This window comes from Pristis pectinata, chromosome 17, assembly GCF_009764475.1.
Source record: "Pristis pectinata isolate sPriPec2 chromosome 17, sPriPec2.1.pri, whole genome shotgun sequence".
NCBI lineage: Eukaryota > Metazoa > Chordata > Chondrichthyes > Rhinopristiformes > Pristidae > Pristis > Pristis pectinata.
Window position 1 is genome coordinate 10430527 of NC_067421.1, and position 16655 is coordinate 10447181.

At 41.5% G+C, this 16655-nt stretch overlaps 1 protein-coding gene across 1 annotated transcript; it reads right to left on the bottom strand.

Annotated features, from left to right (window-relative positions):
• Positions 1-708: 708 nt before the first annotated feature.
• On the bottom strand, positions 709-16655 carry LOC127579605 (peptidyl-prolyl cis-trans isomerase FKBP8-like). The gene is made up of 8 exons (XM_052032495.1): positions 16601-16655; positions 16352-16521; positions 14734-14822; positions 10736-10953; positions 7631-7803; positions 7099-7176; positions 1866-1964; positions 709-777 (listed from the first exon to the last, which is right to left on the bottom strand). The coding sequence occupies exons 1-8, from the start codon at positions 16653-16655 to the stop codon at positions 709-711; spliced, it is 951 nt and encodes a 316-aa protein (XP_051888455.1).

A 16655-nucleotide genomic window follows, 5' to 3' on the forward strand; every position in this document is an offset into this window, starting at 1 on the left:
CAAACAAAGTTAATATTGCACTGTTGTATTTCATAAATGGCAATACAGTTGGAATTGCTAATTACACTGTTAACCATGCTGCCAACACATGAAGTTAGGAAGATGAATGTAGTGCTGAAATGGATTATTTGATGCAGGGAGCTATACCTAATAGGAGCACAGCATGGAGAATTGGAGCTATGGTGTTGTAGCTCCATCTCTGCCTACTTTGGGAGTGCAGGATGATGGAATTACCCTAAGCGAGCAACTTAGTCTTGTCAATCAACTTTTGCCACCTGGTGATTTTCTTCCAATGCTTCACTTTATGCAGGCTGTTGGTGGAATATCTTTTCAATTAATATTATTATTCAGGTTGGGTTGAAAATAGAATCTCCTAAATCAGCCACACGTGGCACCATACTGTATATGAAGCTTTAGACATGCTGAAGAAAATTATAATATACTTCCCACATTGGTTATTGGTGTGCTGGATTCAGAATTTGGCATCCCTTTCTTTACGTTGGGTCAAGTCTTCAAAAAATCTACTTGTTTATCTCGATAGAGGCCCGGGTCGAAGAATATACGTTAACCAGTCCTGCAGAATTGATCCCATTATCTTATTGTCACTTGTTCTTTATCAGCTCCTCTCATAATCACTAAAACAGTTGCTTTTTTAAATACCAATATCATAAACATACCTAACTCAGTCTCAGAAAGGTTCAACATCTCTTAAATCCTTTGGCATTCTTCTGGCATTTCTGAATGATGCTTTGTTTGTTTAACCTTGCTGTCATCAACCTGTAGCAACAACCATAGTTACAACTTGCATTTATATAAAGCCCTTAATGTAGCAAAACATCCTAAAAGCACATTGAGGTAATGTTATAGGAGCCATCAGGACTGTTGACCAAAAGCATGGTCAGAGGTAGACTGTAAGGAGCATCTTTAAAAAAAAGAGAGGGAGGTAAAGACGCAACAAGAAACAAGCAACATAGAGCAGTTGTACCGTTTGTCCATTGCATGTGGGACATGCCTCATAAAATGTGTAAATTATAGAGAACAGGCTTAAGCTCTGATCCAATCTTTTCATGAACAAAATACATCAGAATTCATCCACCATCAATGAATATGCATAGGGAAAGGGTGCAGAAGGCCTGAGGAAATGTATTGAATCAGAAATGGGAAATACATTGTGTTAACTGCAATAATTTCATTTCCATCAATGAGATGAGACAACAACCTTGCATTTATTTAGAACTTTTTAATGCCAAAAAATGTGTTGAGAAAACGAGAGCTAAGTGTTTCTTTTTGGGAGAAGAATTGTGTCAACCAGAATATCATAGAGAAGGAAAACATCTGAAAAAAAGTTTCCAATCGATCCTTTTCCTTGTGTTCTTTCTCCTTAAACCTAAAAACATTTACTACCACAATGTATAATCAACTTCTTTTAGTCACTGTTGAATATCCTTTCACCATTCTGTTAGGCAGTGGAGACTATGAACTACATTTTTTTTTTTAAATCCTCATCTACCCTCTCATCCCTCCAGCCACCATCTTAAATCATGTCCTCTGCTTACAATTACTATTGCAAATAGAGGGATGTTAAATACTAGGAAACTGGATGCTTTGCTACTTCAGGCAAGCAATTCAACCTGCTGCATTGCATGTCCAGTTATAACATGGCAAGCTGCAATGTAAAGATGCATCAACACTGCACCAACAAACCTTACTTAAGGTATCTAAGGTTATTGCAATGATTTACTGTGCTGCCAGTCCTAATCATCAGAATATCTAAAGCTGATTGAAAGTGTATTGTATGTGGTTAACTCATTTCATTCACCTTATATAGCTAAGAAAATTCCATCAGTGAGAAACCTTGAACCTACCAAGAACAGCGAGCATTCATTCACTGTTTTAGCATTGCTGGTACCTTCTGATTTTTCTGCCCACTTGTCAAATACAAGTTTCATTTCCCTCTCAATTTCCTGCAGGTGCAAACATTAATTGAAAAGGTTAGATTGCTGTGGTAATATACAACTAGTGATGCATTTTAGTTACTAGTTTTCCAACTGTATGCTCCTGGTTGGGAGACTCATCCACTGGTAACTCATATCACGTGTGCAATTCAATGATTGATGCAGTGAGCTCCTGAAATTCTGATATGTAATGCTGGTGGGGAAGGCTGCCTGACTAGAGAGCTCCTGCTCTGTTAATGTATGAACTATTTACCCTAGTTAGACCACAGTGTGAATACTGTGTACAGTTATGGTCACCACATTACTGGAAAGATTCAACTGCATTGGAGTGAGCAAAGGGAAGATTTGAGGATGGTGCTAGGTCTCCCAAAATTATAGCTATGAGTGAAAATTGGATATGCTGTGGATGTTTTCTTTGGATCAGAGAAGCAGATTTAATTGATGTGTGTTAAAATTATGAGGGACCAAAATACTGTGAAAAGGAAGGATGCACTTCCTTTACGAGATGGATCAAACACCAAGGGGCATTCTATTTAAAGAATTTCATGGAAGGGGTAGCAGGGAGATGAGACAAAACTTTTCCACCCGTGAATGACAGGGGTCTGCAGTTCATTGCCCGAAAGGGTGGTAGAAGCAGGAACCCTCATGATAGTTAAACTATACTTGGATAAGTACTTGAACAGCCTTGACCCTCAGGTCTACAGACAAGGGCTAGAAGGCTCACACAGCCTATTTCTCAGAGAGTCTGCTACTCAAAGGGGATAACTTAATGGGCTTGGACAACTTATAACAGTGTGTGATGAGGCCAGTCCAGTACAATGATTATTATTTAAATTTCTTACCAAGAATAAAGAATATGGAGATGGATTTTCTATTTGTCTCCCAAGTGCAAAACTGGAATGGAGAATCAACCATCCATTATAGAAACCTGATTTCACTGCCACAGTAGTATAATAATAGTAATCGCAGAACTGTTACACAAATAAGTTGCATTTTAATCATAGATGCTCAAGGTGAGGGTAATGATGGTTCTGCTCTCCATGATTCTCATGTGTACGTGACTGTGATTCCAACTACAGTGAGTGAATTTGCTGATTCTGGCTCCAGTGTTGTGTCTCTGATTCTACCCTGCTGAGGGTATTTGCTATGGTTCTGGTCAAGTTAGTGAGGTATTCATGATGCTGCGCTCTGTAGTTTACTATTCAGCAACCAGGGTGTTATTACCAGCAATAGGAGCCATGGATAAAGCAGAAGCATCTCTCGTCAACACTTGAGACTGGCAAATATGGATGCTTTAAGGTCCAGGGTCCAAGTAGCAACAGTGAGCAAAGGACAAAACTCTTGCAGAAGATGTCAACTATAACAAAAGGCCCAAAATTCTTCATTCACCTCATTGGTCTGAATAATGACAGAACAGAACAGCCAGCTTGTACTAATCCTATTTCCCCTAAAACTGTGCTATTTAAAGGGCCGATGCTCAAGCTTTTTTTTTGTTCCCACTGAGATGTGTGACTTCCTGTAAGTACAAGCAAAGGTGTAACACATGTTGATTTGCCCAAGGTCTCTCCTTCCTTGCCTGTTGGCACTGAGTCCAGGCATACCTATATCACAGTTTGCCTTTACTAAGAAGATCACTAAAACCCTTCCTTCATTATCTTGCTTCAGCCAACAAGAGGAGGCACTGCAAGCATAAGGATTTTCCTTCATTGCTCGTCTTCCCCAGAATTCAGGTCTTCACAGACTGTAATATCGCTGCTTACAAGGACTTCCTCTGCAATTCCTCTGTCAGGAATTCCTGGCCGATTCCCTGGAGGTCCGTGGTCCCATTGTACAAAAAACCTGCTGCAGTTCTTCAACAAGCTAGTCAGATCCCTCTGGATTCACTTTCCCACTCCGTCCCATCATTACAGCAGGCAGTCTTTAATCAGAGATGTTCCTCAGTAGCTGAAAAAGTACAGATTGCATTCTGATACGTTGCCTTAAGGTCTGATTGATGAGATAGCAGCTGCTGGACCAAATGCCAGCCACTGTGAGAACTCGCAATAGGTCAACAGAGCAGCACGTTCCTAAAAATCACACAGCAGAGTACTACACGAGGAAACTCTGTCCAGGGATCCCTCAGCATTAAAGATAATGCTATTAAATGACACTTTTGAAACAGAAGCAATGATTTGATATTAAAATGTGCTAAAGCAGACTCTTGCCCACCATCTATAAATTCTTCCATTCTCTCGGGAGTGATAATCATGCTGGTAGTAGCTCTATTTCTCAAATTTGCCCTAAATATATGCCTCAGAAGTCAGTGAGCTCCAGTGATTGCAGCAGCAGTGCTCTCTGGCAGTGCACCAGGTGTGTTACAGTCAGTTCTCCATGCAAGAGGAATTTCAGGCCCCACTGCAACAACCCCACTGCAATTCCCGCAGTAATTCGGCAATATCACCTGCACAGGAAAGCATAATGAATGCCTCAAATCACATGTACTCTAATGAGATATACCCACAATCTCATAAAATAAAACTAAAGCTGTTGGACGATATATGTGGTGTGCTACTCTTATTTTTCATGTACTTTGAAGACGTATTTTATTGTCAAAGTGTTTTGAAAATTTCCTGATGGTGTTAGTCATAGTTAAGCTCTTGGCTGTTCCAACTATCTTTGTTTATCATCAAAATAAACCTGCTGTTGGGCTTTCTTTGCCGAGAGCTGGCTGACTTTGTTGCTGCCAGTAGCATTGTCTGAGTTTCTGGAAACTGGTCTTTGCTAATGTTGTTCCTTATCTTGTTCCACATCAAGTGATCTCATTGCTTCCTGGTGCCTTTCACATCCAGTCACTGTTTAAGTATCAGCTTTGACCTGTAACCCTACCAAAATCTGCAACATTAGGCCCAGTTTCTGACCACAGCCACACCTGGTTAAATGAATTACTTTAGCCTGAGTTTAGGAACTTAAAAATATTTTGCAGATTACAATTCCATATTTGAATATAATCTGATTGAGGATGTATTAATCAGGTGTAGAATCATAAACTGCCTATATACTGGCCCTGTTTTAATTTGAGTTTCAAGGGTCCATGGTCTATTTTCAGCTCTGAGCATTTGCTCTTGGTTTCTCATGTGCACATCTATTGCAGTTGCTATGAATAACATTGGTGAACCCTCTCATAACTTGAGCCCATCTTCTGCCATTAGGAAAAGAGAACTGTATTTCAAAGTGGAAAATCTGGAACCTGGCTGGATGGCAGTGAGTCGGAATTTGAACCAGAATAACAGTGGCTTCAGAGAACACATACACTCGGGTCACAAAGACAGAGGATACTGGAGGCACCAAATCAGAGAACATTGTACAGCAAAACTCGATAGTCCAGAATGCTCAGGAATTTTGGTGGTGCTGGACTGATATTTTCCAGACTATTGGAAGTTATTCCCAGTAATAACCCAATATACTTGAAAGTTCCTTTCTTTAGTTGTTATACAGTATTATAAAATTTTCAATGAACCCAGTAAGTTTAAAGGGAGCACAGGAAACAGGGTTCTGGTGAATTTCAAGAGAATGGAAGAACCAGGGCCCCAGTGAGTATAAAGGGAGCACAGGAACCAGGGTTCCAATGGGTATAAAGGGAGCACAGAAACTGGGGCCCAGTGAATATAAAGGGAGCATAATAACCAGTGCCCCAACCAATGTGTTTAAGATGAGTGCCAGATGTTGGACCATCAGGATTTCTAAATGGATGGCAGATTGTCAGAGTTTCATTGTACTTGGGACAAACAGAATGATGCAGAATATGAGAAAGAAAACATTACGTCGCAGAAACAACAAAATCGTAGAGTGTAAGAACAGAAGATCAGAATAAATAGAAGAAGGGGTAGGCTATTTGGTCCTTCAAGCTTGCTCTGACTTTCATCAAGATCATGGCTGGTCTTCTACCTCAGGGCCATTTTCCTGCACCATCCCCATATTCCTTGATTCCCTTAATATCCACAAATCTATTGATTTCTGTTTTGAATGAATTTGGTTGTTGAGACTCCACCGCACTCTGAAGTAGAGAATTTCAAAGATTTACCAACTGCAGCCTGAAGAAGTTTCTCCTCATTCTCAGTGCTAAAAATTTTGAGACTTGTGACCCATTATTTTAGATTCATCTGCCAGGGGAAACCTTCCCTACATTCAGACTGTAGAGCTTTGTAAGAATTAAGAAGGCTATAGACCAAGTACTGGTAAATTGGATTAGTATAGATAAGTACTTGATGGTTGACGTGGACATAGTGGGCTGAAGGTCCTGTTTCTATGATTCAATTACTCTAATGTTTTATGAGCCTCCCCTCCTTGGACTCTTGTCTTTACCTCTCGTTGTCTTGGTGAGGCAGCCAGCATAATCAAAGACCCCACCCACCCGGGTCATTCTCTCTTCTCTCCTCTTCCGTCGGGTAGAAGGTACAGGAGCCTGAGGGCACGTACCACCAGACTTAAGGACAGCTTCTACCCCACTGTGATAAGACTATTGAACGGTTCCCTTACACGATGAGATGGACTTTGACCCCACAACCTACCTTGTTGTGACCTTGCACCTTATTGCACTGCAGCTTCTCTGTAGCTGTGACACTTTACTCTGTACTGTTATTGTTTTTACCTGTACTGCATCAATGCACTCTGTACTAATCCAATGTAACTGCACTGTGTAATGAATTGACCTGTACGATCAGTATGCAAGACCAGTTTTTCACTGTACCTCGGTACAAGTGACAATAATAAACCAATACCAATGTGTCAATGACACATCTTATTGTTCTAAGTACGAGATAATAAAGATCCAGTCTACTCAATCTCTCTTACAGCAAACTCACCATCCTGGGACTAGTACAGTGAAGCTTCACTGCACACCCTCTACAGTATATGTACTTTAGATAAGGAAAACAAAATTGCCTACAATAGTCCAGGTTCAGTCCCACCAAGGCCCAAGATAATTGCAGGAAGTATTGAGGAGCGGAATGAGGAGCAGACAGCAGTGACCAGAAACCGACTGAAAGACAGCAGGTTAACCAGAGACAGCTTAATCTGGAGCTGCAAACTCACAGACAGTTCAGTTTGCGCCTGAGAGCTGTGTAGTGAGAGACTCGGGTTACAGCATCACTGAGGTCAAAATTACCTGGTTTGAAGGCTCCACTTGTGAAGCTTTTCTGAGAAATTTGATTGAGAGAAAATACTTCTCTTGCAGCTCAAGTACCTGAAATAGAATGCAATATTGAAATGCTGAATGTGTCCATGCAATTATATCAGCAATGTATTGTACAAAGAAAATTATCGTTAATAGAGGTGGGAATTGCAGCCTATGGTATTATTGAAACTCTTTCAAATGAACATTCACTAATGCATGAGAAATGGTTGCCCCCTGCCCTCACTGAATCCCCAACCTAGGACGACAGCATAGGTCACTGTACCTCAAATTTCAGAGTGAATGGGAGATCAACATACTCCCCAGACAAAGTGAGTAAGAAGCTGCTTGACTTCTTTGTGTTGGTTGTCCAGGGGTCTCCAAATTGCTAGAAGCCCCCCCCCCCCAATCAATCAAAAGAGTAGCAAAGCAAATACATGTCTGTTCTTTTGACACTTGGCAGTAGTTGTAATTTGGCTCGACAAAATCTCCCTGCTGGGCTACTTCACATCATGTCCTCACCTACCTTGCCCTTCCTGAACAAGGCCTTGCAGTGCTGAGGCTGGTGCTGCAAGACAATATCACAGCAGGTAAAAGCCTCCTCCAGGCGTCCCGTGTTCAGGTGGCAGGCTGCAATATTACTGTAGCATTTCACTTTTTCATCAAGAAGACTTCTCTCATCTTCATGGTTGAGGACATCTGGAACAGAAAGGTAGCATTAAACAGCTGTAGGGTGTATGCAGCAGTCAGACTGCCCTGAATTGAATCACATGACTTTAGCCCCATCTGCTCCTCAATGTCAGCCAATCTCAAAGGGTAATGGAAAATAGTTCCATGGATCCAGGCAAGTGCTACAAGTCACACAGCACCAGTGGTCTGGGTTTGATGTTGACCTCAGGTGCTGTCTGTATGGAGTTTACACGTTCACCCTGTGACTGTGTGGATTTCCTCTGGGTGCTCCGGTTTCCTTGCACAGCCCAAATATGAATTGGTAGATGAGTTTGTTACTGTACACTACCTCTTAGAATTGGAAATATTATTGTCACATGTACCGAGGTACAGTGAAAAACTTGTCTTGCATACCATTCATACAGATTAATTCATTACACAGCGCATTGAGGTAGTACAGGGTAAGACAATACAGGATGCAGAATAAAGTGTAACAGTTACAGAGAAAGTGCAGTGCAGACAGACAGTAAGGTGCAAAGTCATAACAAGATAGATTGTGAGGTCAAGAGTCCATCTTATCGTACTAGGGAACCATTCAATAGTCGTATAACAGTGGGATAGAAGTTGTCCTTGAGCCTGCTGGTACATGCTTTAAGGTTTTTGTATCTTTTGCCTGATGGGAGAGGGGAGAAGAGAGAATGTCCAGGGTGTGTGGGGTCTTTAATTATGCTGGCTGCCCTACTGAAGCAGGAAAGAATCAAAGGGGAGTGGAAGGGCAGGTAAGGGAAATTGAGCATCAGAGGTACAGGTAAGTCGGGGGGAATGGGGCTGACAGGATTGCTCTGGTGGGAGCCAGCATGGATCTGATGGGGCAAATGGCCTCTTTTACATTGTAACAAGCAAATTTCCTTCACTTAAGATTTCTGGTGACTCAGTGTAGGGAGTGTAGGACCTCCAGAGCATTGAGGCACATTGGTGAACTGGGGACCAATAAGAACAAGGGCTTACAATCATAATGCACATTTAACATAAAGCTACGCAGGTAGGCATAATGAAAACTAGTACCAGTAGGAGAGGAAAGAGAATATGGTGCAGGAATGGGTCCAAATTGGGCTGAGAGTGGGAGGCACAGAGCCAGCAAAGTTGAAAAGGGAAGTTCAAAGCAGTAACACAGAGGAAACGGAAGCTTGTGTCATAAATTGAGGGATGGAGAGAGGTTGGGAGTACATTGGGAGAATGGGGAAGGGAGATTTGGATGGAGGTGACTATAGAGATGAGGGGAAAAAGAGCTTGGAATTTCATTTGATAGGGAAGGAAGAGTCAGGGAGAATGAGGATGCCCAGTTGTGCAGGAAAGATGATGTGCACTAGGCTTAGAACAAGTTAGATGTTACTAAAGCAGGCGATGGGAGTTCGATCGGGAAAACATTGGAGCAGTTGGTTCAGGAGAGACGAGTAAATATTTCAGCAGTAGAGGGGCAACATTGCCAGTGTTACAGACAGAGGTAAGGGACTTTGCTGAAGGATTATACAACAGTATTTTAGTCACTACCCACCTGTACCTCAACCACCTCAAAACATTTGTGCAATTGAATAGGCAGAGGCTCTGGGTGGGGATCTGAGAGTCATAAGTTAGTGGTTGCTGGTGAAGCATATTTACAATCTCACCATAAACACTTCTGACCACTTAAGTATGTTTGAGGTGCTTTCACTATTGCAATACAGAAATTGTGCCAGTCAATTTTGCACACAGCAAGATCCCACAAACAGCAAATTACGAGATAAGTGGAAAATAAAAATTCAGATCTGATATCGTATGGAAAGGAATAGGATTTCTAACGTCAGTAAAACAGCACCTTGGACAGTGCAGTAATGAATAGAGTAGCATTAGTCTATGTGTTTGTGTTTAAACCTCTGGACAGGGACTTGAACCCACAAACATCTGGTGTAGGCTACCATCAAGCCAAGACTGAAAGGTGGATATGTGAAAAAGTAGAGGATACAACTAATTAAATCATTGGTCCATGCTAACTGGAGTTCGGAAGAATGAACACTGAATCATATATGATGAAAGAATGTCCTGTGAAGGTTGTCAAAGTAACACTAGGAGGCTATAGAGTCTAGAACTTGGGAGCATCAGCACAGGATGAAGGGACAGTCCCTTAGGACTGAAGTATTGCTTGAGATGAAAGGGTTGCCCTATCAAGAGTGGCGAAAGAAATTGGATCTCCATTCTTTGGAGGGGTGATTGAAACATCAAGGTCCTTGGCGGTATGAAAGGGCATTTGGTAAAATGTTTCCTGTAGCGGGAGAATCTAGAACGAGGGGACACAGTTACAAGATTACAGGGCAGACATTTAAAACTGACGTGTGTAGGAACTACTTCTTACAAAAGTGGTGAATCCCTACTTGTAGAGGCTTCATCACTGGGAGCATTTAAAGAGGAATCAGATAAATTTTTGAAAGGTCAGGGAATTGAAGTCTATGGGGAAATGGCACAGAAGAGGAGATGAGGCAGGGGGCAGATCAGCCATGGTCATAATGAATGGTGTACAGGCTTGAAGGCCTACTTCTGCTCCTATTTTCTTGTGTTCTGATGTTCTTTATTTAGAGAGTGGTGATTCTGTGTAATTCTCTATCCAAGGGAGCTATGAATGTTCAGTCAACGAGTGTGTTCAACACCAGGATTAATAAATAAGGAAATCGAGATGTGAGATAATAAGGGGCAAAAGTAGACTCAAAGAACAGGATTGGCCATGATCTTTTAGAATCGCAGAGCTGGCTTGAGAGGCTTTTGGTCTATTCCTCCTTCTTGTTTTCTCATGAAGGTGGTGCTTATATTGTGGACATTCCAGGCTTCAGGATGGTAATGCTTATTCACTAGCAATTTAAACATTTCCCTATAGCATGGAAGATGATGGATATTCTCAACTGAAAACATAATTATTCAAATTATCCAGTACCTTTGGTGTTTGCATCTATGATTGTCAAAGCACTGGTGTAGCAGAGGATCGCCAACTTATAGTTCTTACTCTGGAAGTATCGGTTGCCTTTCTCCCGCTCATCCCTAATCATTTGCAACTGTTCCGCTTTTGGCTTAACCTCCAGACGAGTTCCACTGACTGACAAGAGCTCAACCTCGAGGAGGACTCTGCTCCCTGGTTTTACTTCTGACGCTTCACTGCAGAACAGTTAAGCAAATGATTGGAAATTGTCATGGCATGAACGCAGGCCCTTTGGCACACTGAGTCAGTGCCAATTATCAAACATCTGCTTACGCTAACGTAGCGGTCAGCGTAACGCTTTACAGCGCCAGTGACCCGGGTTCGATTCCGGCCACTGTCTGTAAGGAGTTTGTACGTTCTCCCTGTGCCTACATGGGTTTCCTCCAGGTGCTCCGGTTTCCTCCCACATTCCAAAAGACATACAAATTGTGGGCGTGCTATGTTGGTGCCGGAAGTGTGGCGACACCTGCGGGCTGCCCCCGGAACACTCTACGCAAAAGATGCATTTCACTGTGTGTTTCGATGTCCATGTGACTAATCTTATCTTAATCCTACATCAATCCCATTTCCTTTTATTCTGCTTACAAATTCCATTACTCACCTACAGACTATGGGCAATTTGGCCAATTAACCTACCAACCTGCACATCTTTGGGATGTGGGAGGAAACCCACAAGATCATAGGGAGAACTTAGACAACATCCAAGGTCGGGATTGAACCCAGGTCTCTGATGCTGTGGGGCAGTGGCTCTACTGGCTCCACCATTGTGCTGCCCTTTATCCCTGTGACGACACATAATTAACTGGTTCATCTAACTGAATCTTACTTTATGCATGAACTTGGTGCCCATAAGTAAGTCAATCCCACCACCTCGCACAGGAGCAAAATCACAATGGGAGGGTTCTGTCGTGAACGTTTCTAGATTCTTTGTATTGGGGCACATGGGAAGTTCATGGATAAGCATTCTTAGCACTAGAATAGAGACTTCCCAATGGATGTCAGCTACATGGACAGTGCCATTTAATAGCCTTTCTAAATTCTTCAGTGTTTGACTTCTATAAGTGAAATAGATACAAAGTAATCAGTGCATGGAGATTTCACATTTAAAGACACAGAGCTGCCTCAACTCAATGAACCTCAGTGAGGACATAAAGCATACTCTCCTGTTTTGGGTCATCAGTAGGGGTTTGCAAAGGAGAAGGGAAATGCTGTCACAAAGTACGTGCAGTTACTCTTTTTGAGGCGTGGATTATAACATCCCTGGAAAGGCAACAGAGAAGCATAAAGGAATCATTGTGACTATAAGGCTGATCTTTACGTCCAACTATTGACAGCAAATGAAAGATAGAATATGGGCACAGCCAGGATCACGGACAAGACCTCCATATTGTAGACCTTTAATGTATTATTAAAATATACCTGTAGATCTCTTTCCTTTATGGATGGGAGGTGTTCTTTTTTAAATGTTTATTCTAGGAATTTGAACATCACTTGCAAGGCCATCATTCCTTTCACATCCCTGGTTGCATTGAAGATATGGTGGTGACCTGCCTTCTTAAATTACTGGTAGCAGTTTGACAAAGGCCACACATAGTTCAGACCGTGTAAATTCAGCAGATTCCCCCCACTAAGGAATGTTGTGAACTTTTTTGGAATTTTTTCCACGACAATCTAATAATTTCACTTCAGCTGAGGGCAGTTTTTTTTTGTGGATGTTTTGTTCAACTTAAATTGAAGAAGTGCTGTAGTGGAATGTGAACTCATACTGTATGAACTATCACTTTGTCAGAATAACCACAATTCCACCAGAAAGCACAGGAAGGAAGAGAATAGAACGGGCAGAGGAAGATAACAACAATCTAGAAGCGCTGGGAGTTGTAAATAATACCACGTCCAGGTCGGTTAGATAAGTCCCGTCATTCGTTTAATCAAAATTGCTAGTAATTCCTTTTTCACCGATTTTTTTTCTCTATGGGGAACATTTGTATTATTTTCTCAGTGCTCTCTGTAACTAATTCTTCATCTCTTTCTCACTCTGACCCCTGCCTCTGGTCTCAACAAAGCTCAGCGCAAACAAAGTGAGCACATCACCGCCTTCTGCGCTCAACACTTTCAGATAATCAGCTTTCCCATCATCTGCATTTCACACTACCAGCAGTCACAGTCCTTTCCTTCTAGTGATTAAAGATAATAATTTTGCTTCTTGCTTGTAACCCTCCTACAGATTCTTTTTCATTAATGTCTATTCCACACTCTGTCACCTTACACGATCACCATCTGTTTAGCCATTGAATCACACCACTCCATCCAATCACAGCTCATTCCTTTTGTTCTCACCTCTCCCTCTACCTTAAAATTTGTTTGATTTCTAATTTTTCAGAGCACTAATGAAAGGTAATTGACCTGAAATGTTAACTCTGTTTCTCTCTCCACAGTTGTTGCCTGTACTTTTACCTCCTACCTTCCTGCAGTCCAGCAGTTTCTTTTTTGATTGGTTGTTATCCTTTCAAACATTCACAACATTTCAGTTAAAGTACCTACATTTTTTTTGGAGTGAACTCTATGAGAATATCATATACTTGCAAACAAAAAAGGGCCATTCAGCCCATCTGGTCCATGCTAGCTCCTAGGACAGCAATCCCATTAGTCCTATTCCCTTTCATTGTCAGAATCAGATTTATTATCACTGACTTAGATGACGTGAAATTTGTTGTGTCCCTGTAGCCCTGCAAATGATTCACTATCATCGACTCTCCTTTTGTCATTACCCTGCACTAAGGGCTACAGAAGTCAATTAACCTGGTAACAATGTACAAGATAGGAGGAGGATGCACCCAAGCAACCCGTTGAGATGCCTCTGCCCACTGAACCATTTAATCATGGCAAGCCCTTATAACATAGAACACTACAGCACAGTACAGACGCCTTGGCCCACAATGTTGTGCTGACACTTTATCCTGCTATAAGATCTATCTAACCCTTCCCTCCCCCATAGCCCCCCCATTTCTCTATCATTCATGTGTCTATCTAAGAGTCTCTTAAACATCCCTAATGTATCTGCCCCCACAACTTCTGCAGGCAGTGCGTTCCACACACCCACCACTCTCTGTGTAAAAAAAATTTACCCCTGACATCCCCCTTATACCTTCCTCCAATCACCTTAAAATCATGCCCCCTCGTGTTAGCCATTGTTGCCCTGGGAAAAAGTCTCTGACTGTCCACTCGATCTATGCCTCTTATCATCTTGTACACTCCTTTTGCCAACAACCTTAAGACTAAGATTTTGATTGCCCTTTGTATCAAGAGGACATTTCAGAAAGGTAAGAGAAAGCAGGAAGGCCTAAATCATACAAAGCACTTAAAAGATAGGTAAAAATGTGGATTGAACAAACACAGGCATGCAAATGCGCGTGCACGCACAGACACAAATCAAATTTTCTTTGCCTAAGAGGTCAACTAATCTTGCACCTCTTGTACTTAACCTGCTGAGTTACAAGGCAAGACAAGCTTTCTAAGGCAAAAACCAGATCAATCTGTAACCTGAATCCTACCAACAGTTACAAATGTCCTCTGATTTCAGCAGCTCTAATTCTGGGACTGCTCTCCAAAGAGCACTGTCCTTAAAAAAAAACAGAAAATGCTGCCCAGGCTGTTGGGTATTTCCAGCATTTTATGTTTTATTGCAGATTTCCAACATGGGCAGTTTCTTTTGGCTGGAGAGAAAATCCCCGGGTTAGAAACATCTCACTAATGAATAATGCCACAGGAGATCTACTAATATTCGAACAAACTGTGGTCATAATTAAATAGAATTCAATGCCAGACATTAAGCCACATTGATAAGTTTCATCTTCTTTAGTGATTCCATCTGAACCTACAGCTTCATATTGATCCCCAGTCACAGGTAATTCTGTAAAAACTGCTAAGTTGATTAATTGATAAAGGAAGCTCATTACCTGGATGATCTTCCAGAACAGAACTTGGAGTCAGTGAGAATCAGAGCTGTTTCATGTATGCACATAAGGGGCACACAGATCTCCAGGGCCTTAGAGAGCGAAGAAAATTCTAAAAGTTATTGTGTTAAAGAAATCATGTTATTTAGTCCATGTGAAATAAAGAAGCTGAGGGCACTGGATACAACAAAGGCTCTGGGACCAGGTGACAACCCAGCTGTAATACTGAAGACTGCTCCAGTACCAGCCACGCCTCTAACCATCCTTAAACAGCAAGCTCATCACAGTAAACAGTGACGATCTCGTTCTTAATTTAAGACCTTACTTTCAACTTGATGGTAGGTTGAGCCTTTATGGGATCGCTAAACTATCAAATGGAGTTTTATACACTGCATGAATTGGATGGGAATAATTGAAAATGTATACAATCTATGAATGAGACACATCAGTTAAATATTTATATAGCAATGTAATTCTACCTAAATCTGTGCACGTTATTAATGGAGGTGAACTTTAGACTCGTGTCGCAAACAATTGTGGGTGTACACAATTGTAATGTATTCACAGTTCAAATTCTTTATAAATGGAAATCATGCACACTTTGATAAGGAGCAGATTTGATTTATAGACAGATGGTAATTATCGACAGATACATTTACATGTAGATGTATAACTGTGTGTAAAAATGCACTGATGGCATATCATACAGTGACAGTGGAAATGCCCATGCAAATTGTAGTCGAATTTAATACCAATGGGTATTAGTTGAAGAGAACGCAAGTTATAATGTGCGACATATTCTAGTTGTGAATTGCAGGCATTTTAATTGTGCACAATGGTGAATAATAGCGGTGAAGCCCATATGTTTAAACAAAATGTTAATTCTGCACAGATTTAAAATTTGCTTGTTAATTCTACATAGGTTGAAGTTACACAGAATCAAATTAGCCCTAAATGTTAACTTTGCACAGATGCAAATTGCATATTTATGTGTATTCTATTCAGCTTTGGCTCGGGTGACTGATCCACTATTGAGTGTGGTAATGGTATTGGTTTATTATTGTCAAGAGATGCAGTGAAAAGCTTTTGTTTGCCTGCTGTCCAGGCAGATCATGCCATACGTAAGTGCATCGCGGTAGTAAAAAGAAAACAAGAGTGCAGAATATAGTGTTGCAGCTACAGAGAGTGTAGTGCAGGTTGACAAATAAAATGCAAGGGCCACGACAAGGTGGAGAGGGAGATCAGCACACACACCACTGTGACTTCCAATGGCAGCTGCAACTGCTTTGGTCGGGTAGCGGGCTGGTTTGTGTCAGCGGCGTTCAGCTCACTCACCGTGATCACTCACTGTGATAAGACTATTGAACGGCTCCCTTATACAATGAGATGGACGATCTACCTTGTTGTGACCTTGCACCTTATTACACTGCACTTTCTCTGTAGATGTGACACTTTACTCTGTACTGTTATTGTTTTTACCTGTACTACATCAATTCACTCTGTACTAATTCAATGCACTCTGTACTAACTCAATGTAACTGCATGGTGTAATGAATTGATCTGTACGATCGGTATTCACTGTACCTCGGTACAAGTGACAATAATAAGACAATACCAATACCTTAATGACATCCCTGCCATTTATAGTGAACGAAAGCTTCTGTCGGCCCAGTATGACATCTCCGTTTTCTTGCATTATCTTCACCCAGATCTTCACGTTCTGCCCATTTCCCGGCCTCTCGAGCTGCGCATTGCCACATTTTAGAATCTTCTTCTTTAGCAGCCCATTCCCTGCAACGGTGAAATAGTCACATTAGGTTAGATCGAGGCTCTACCGTTTGTTAATAATTGCACGGTTTATTGTGCGCACCTAACACGTCAATCCACTCTTTTGAATTGTCCACTCCATTGTGTGAAGACTCCAT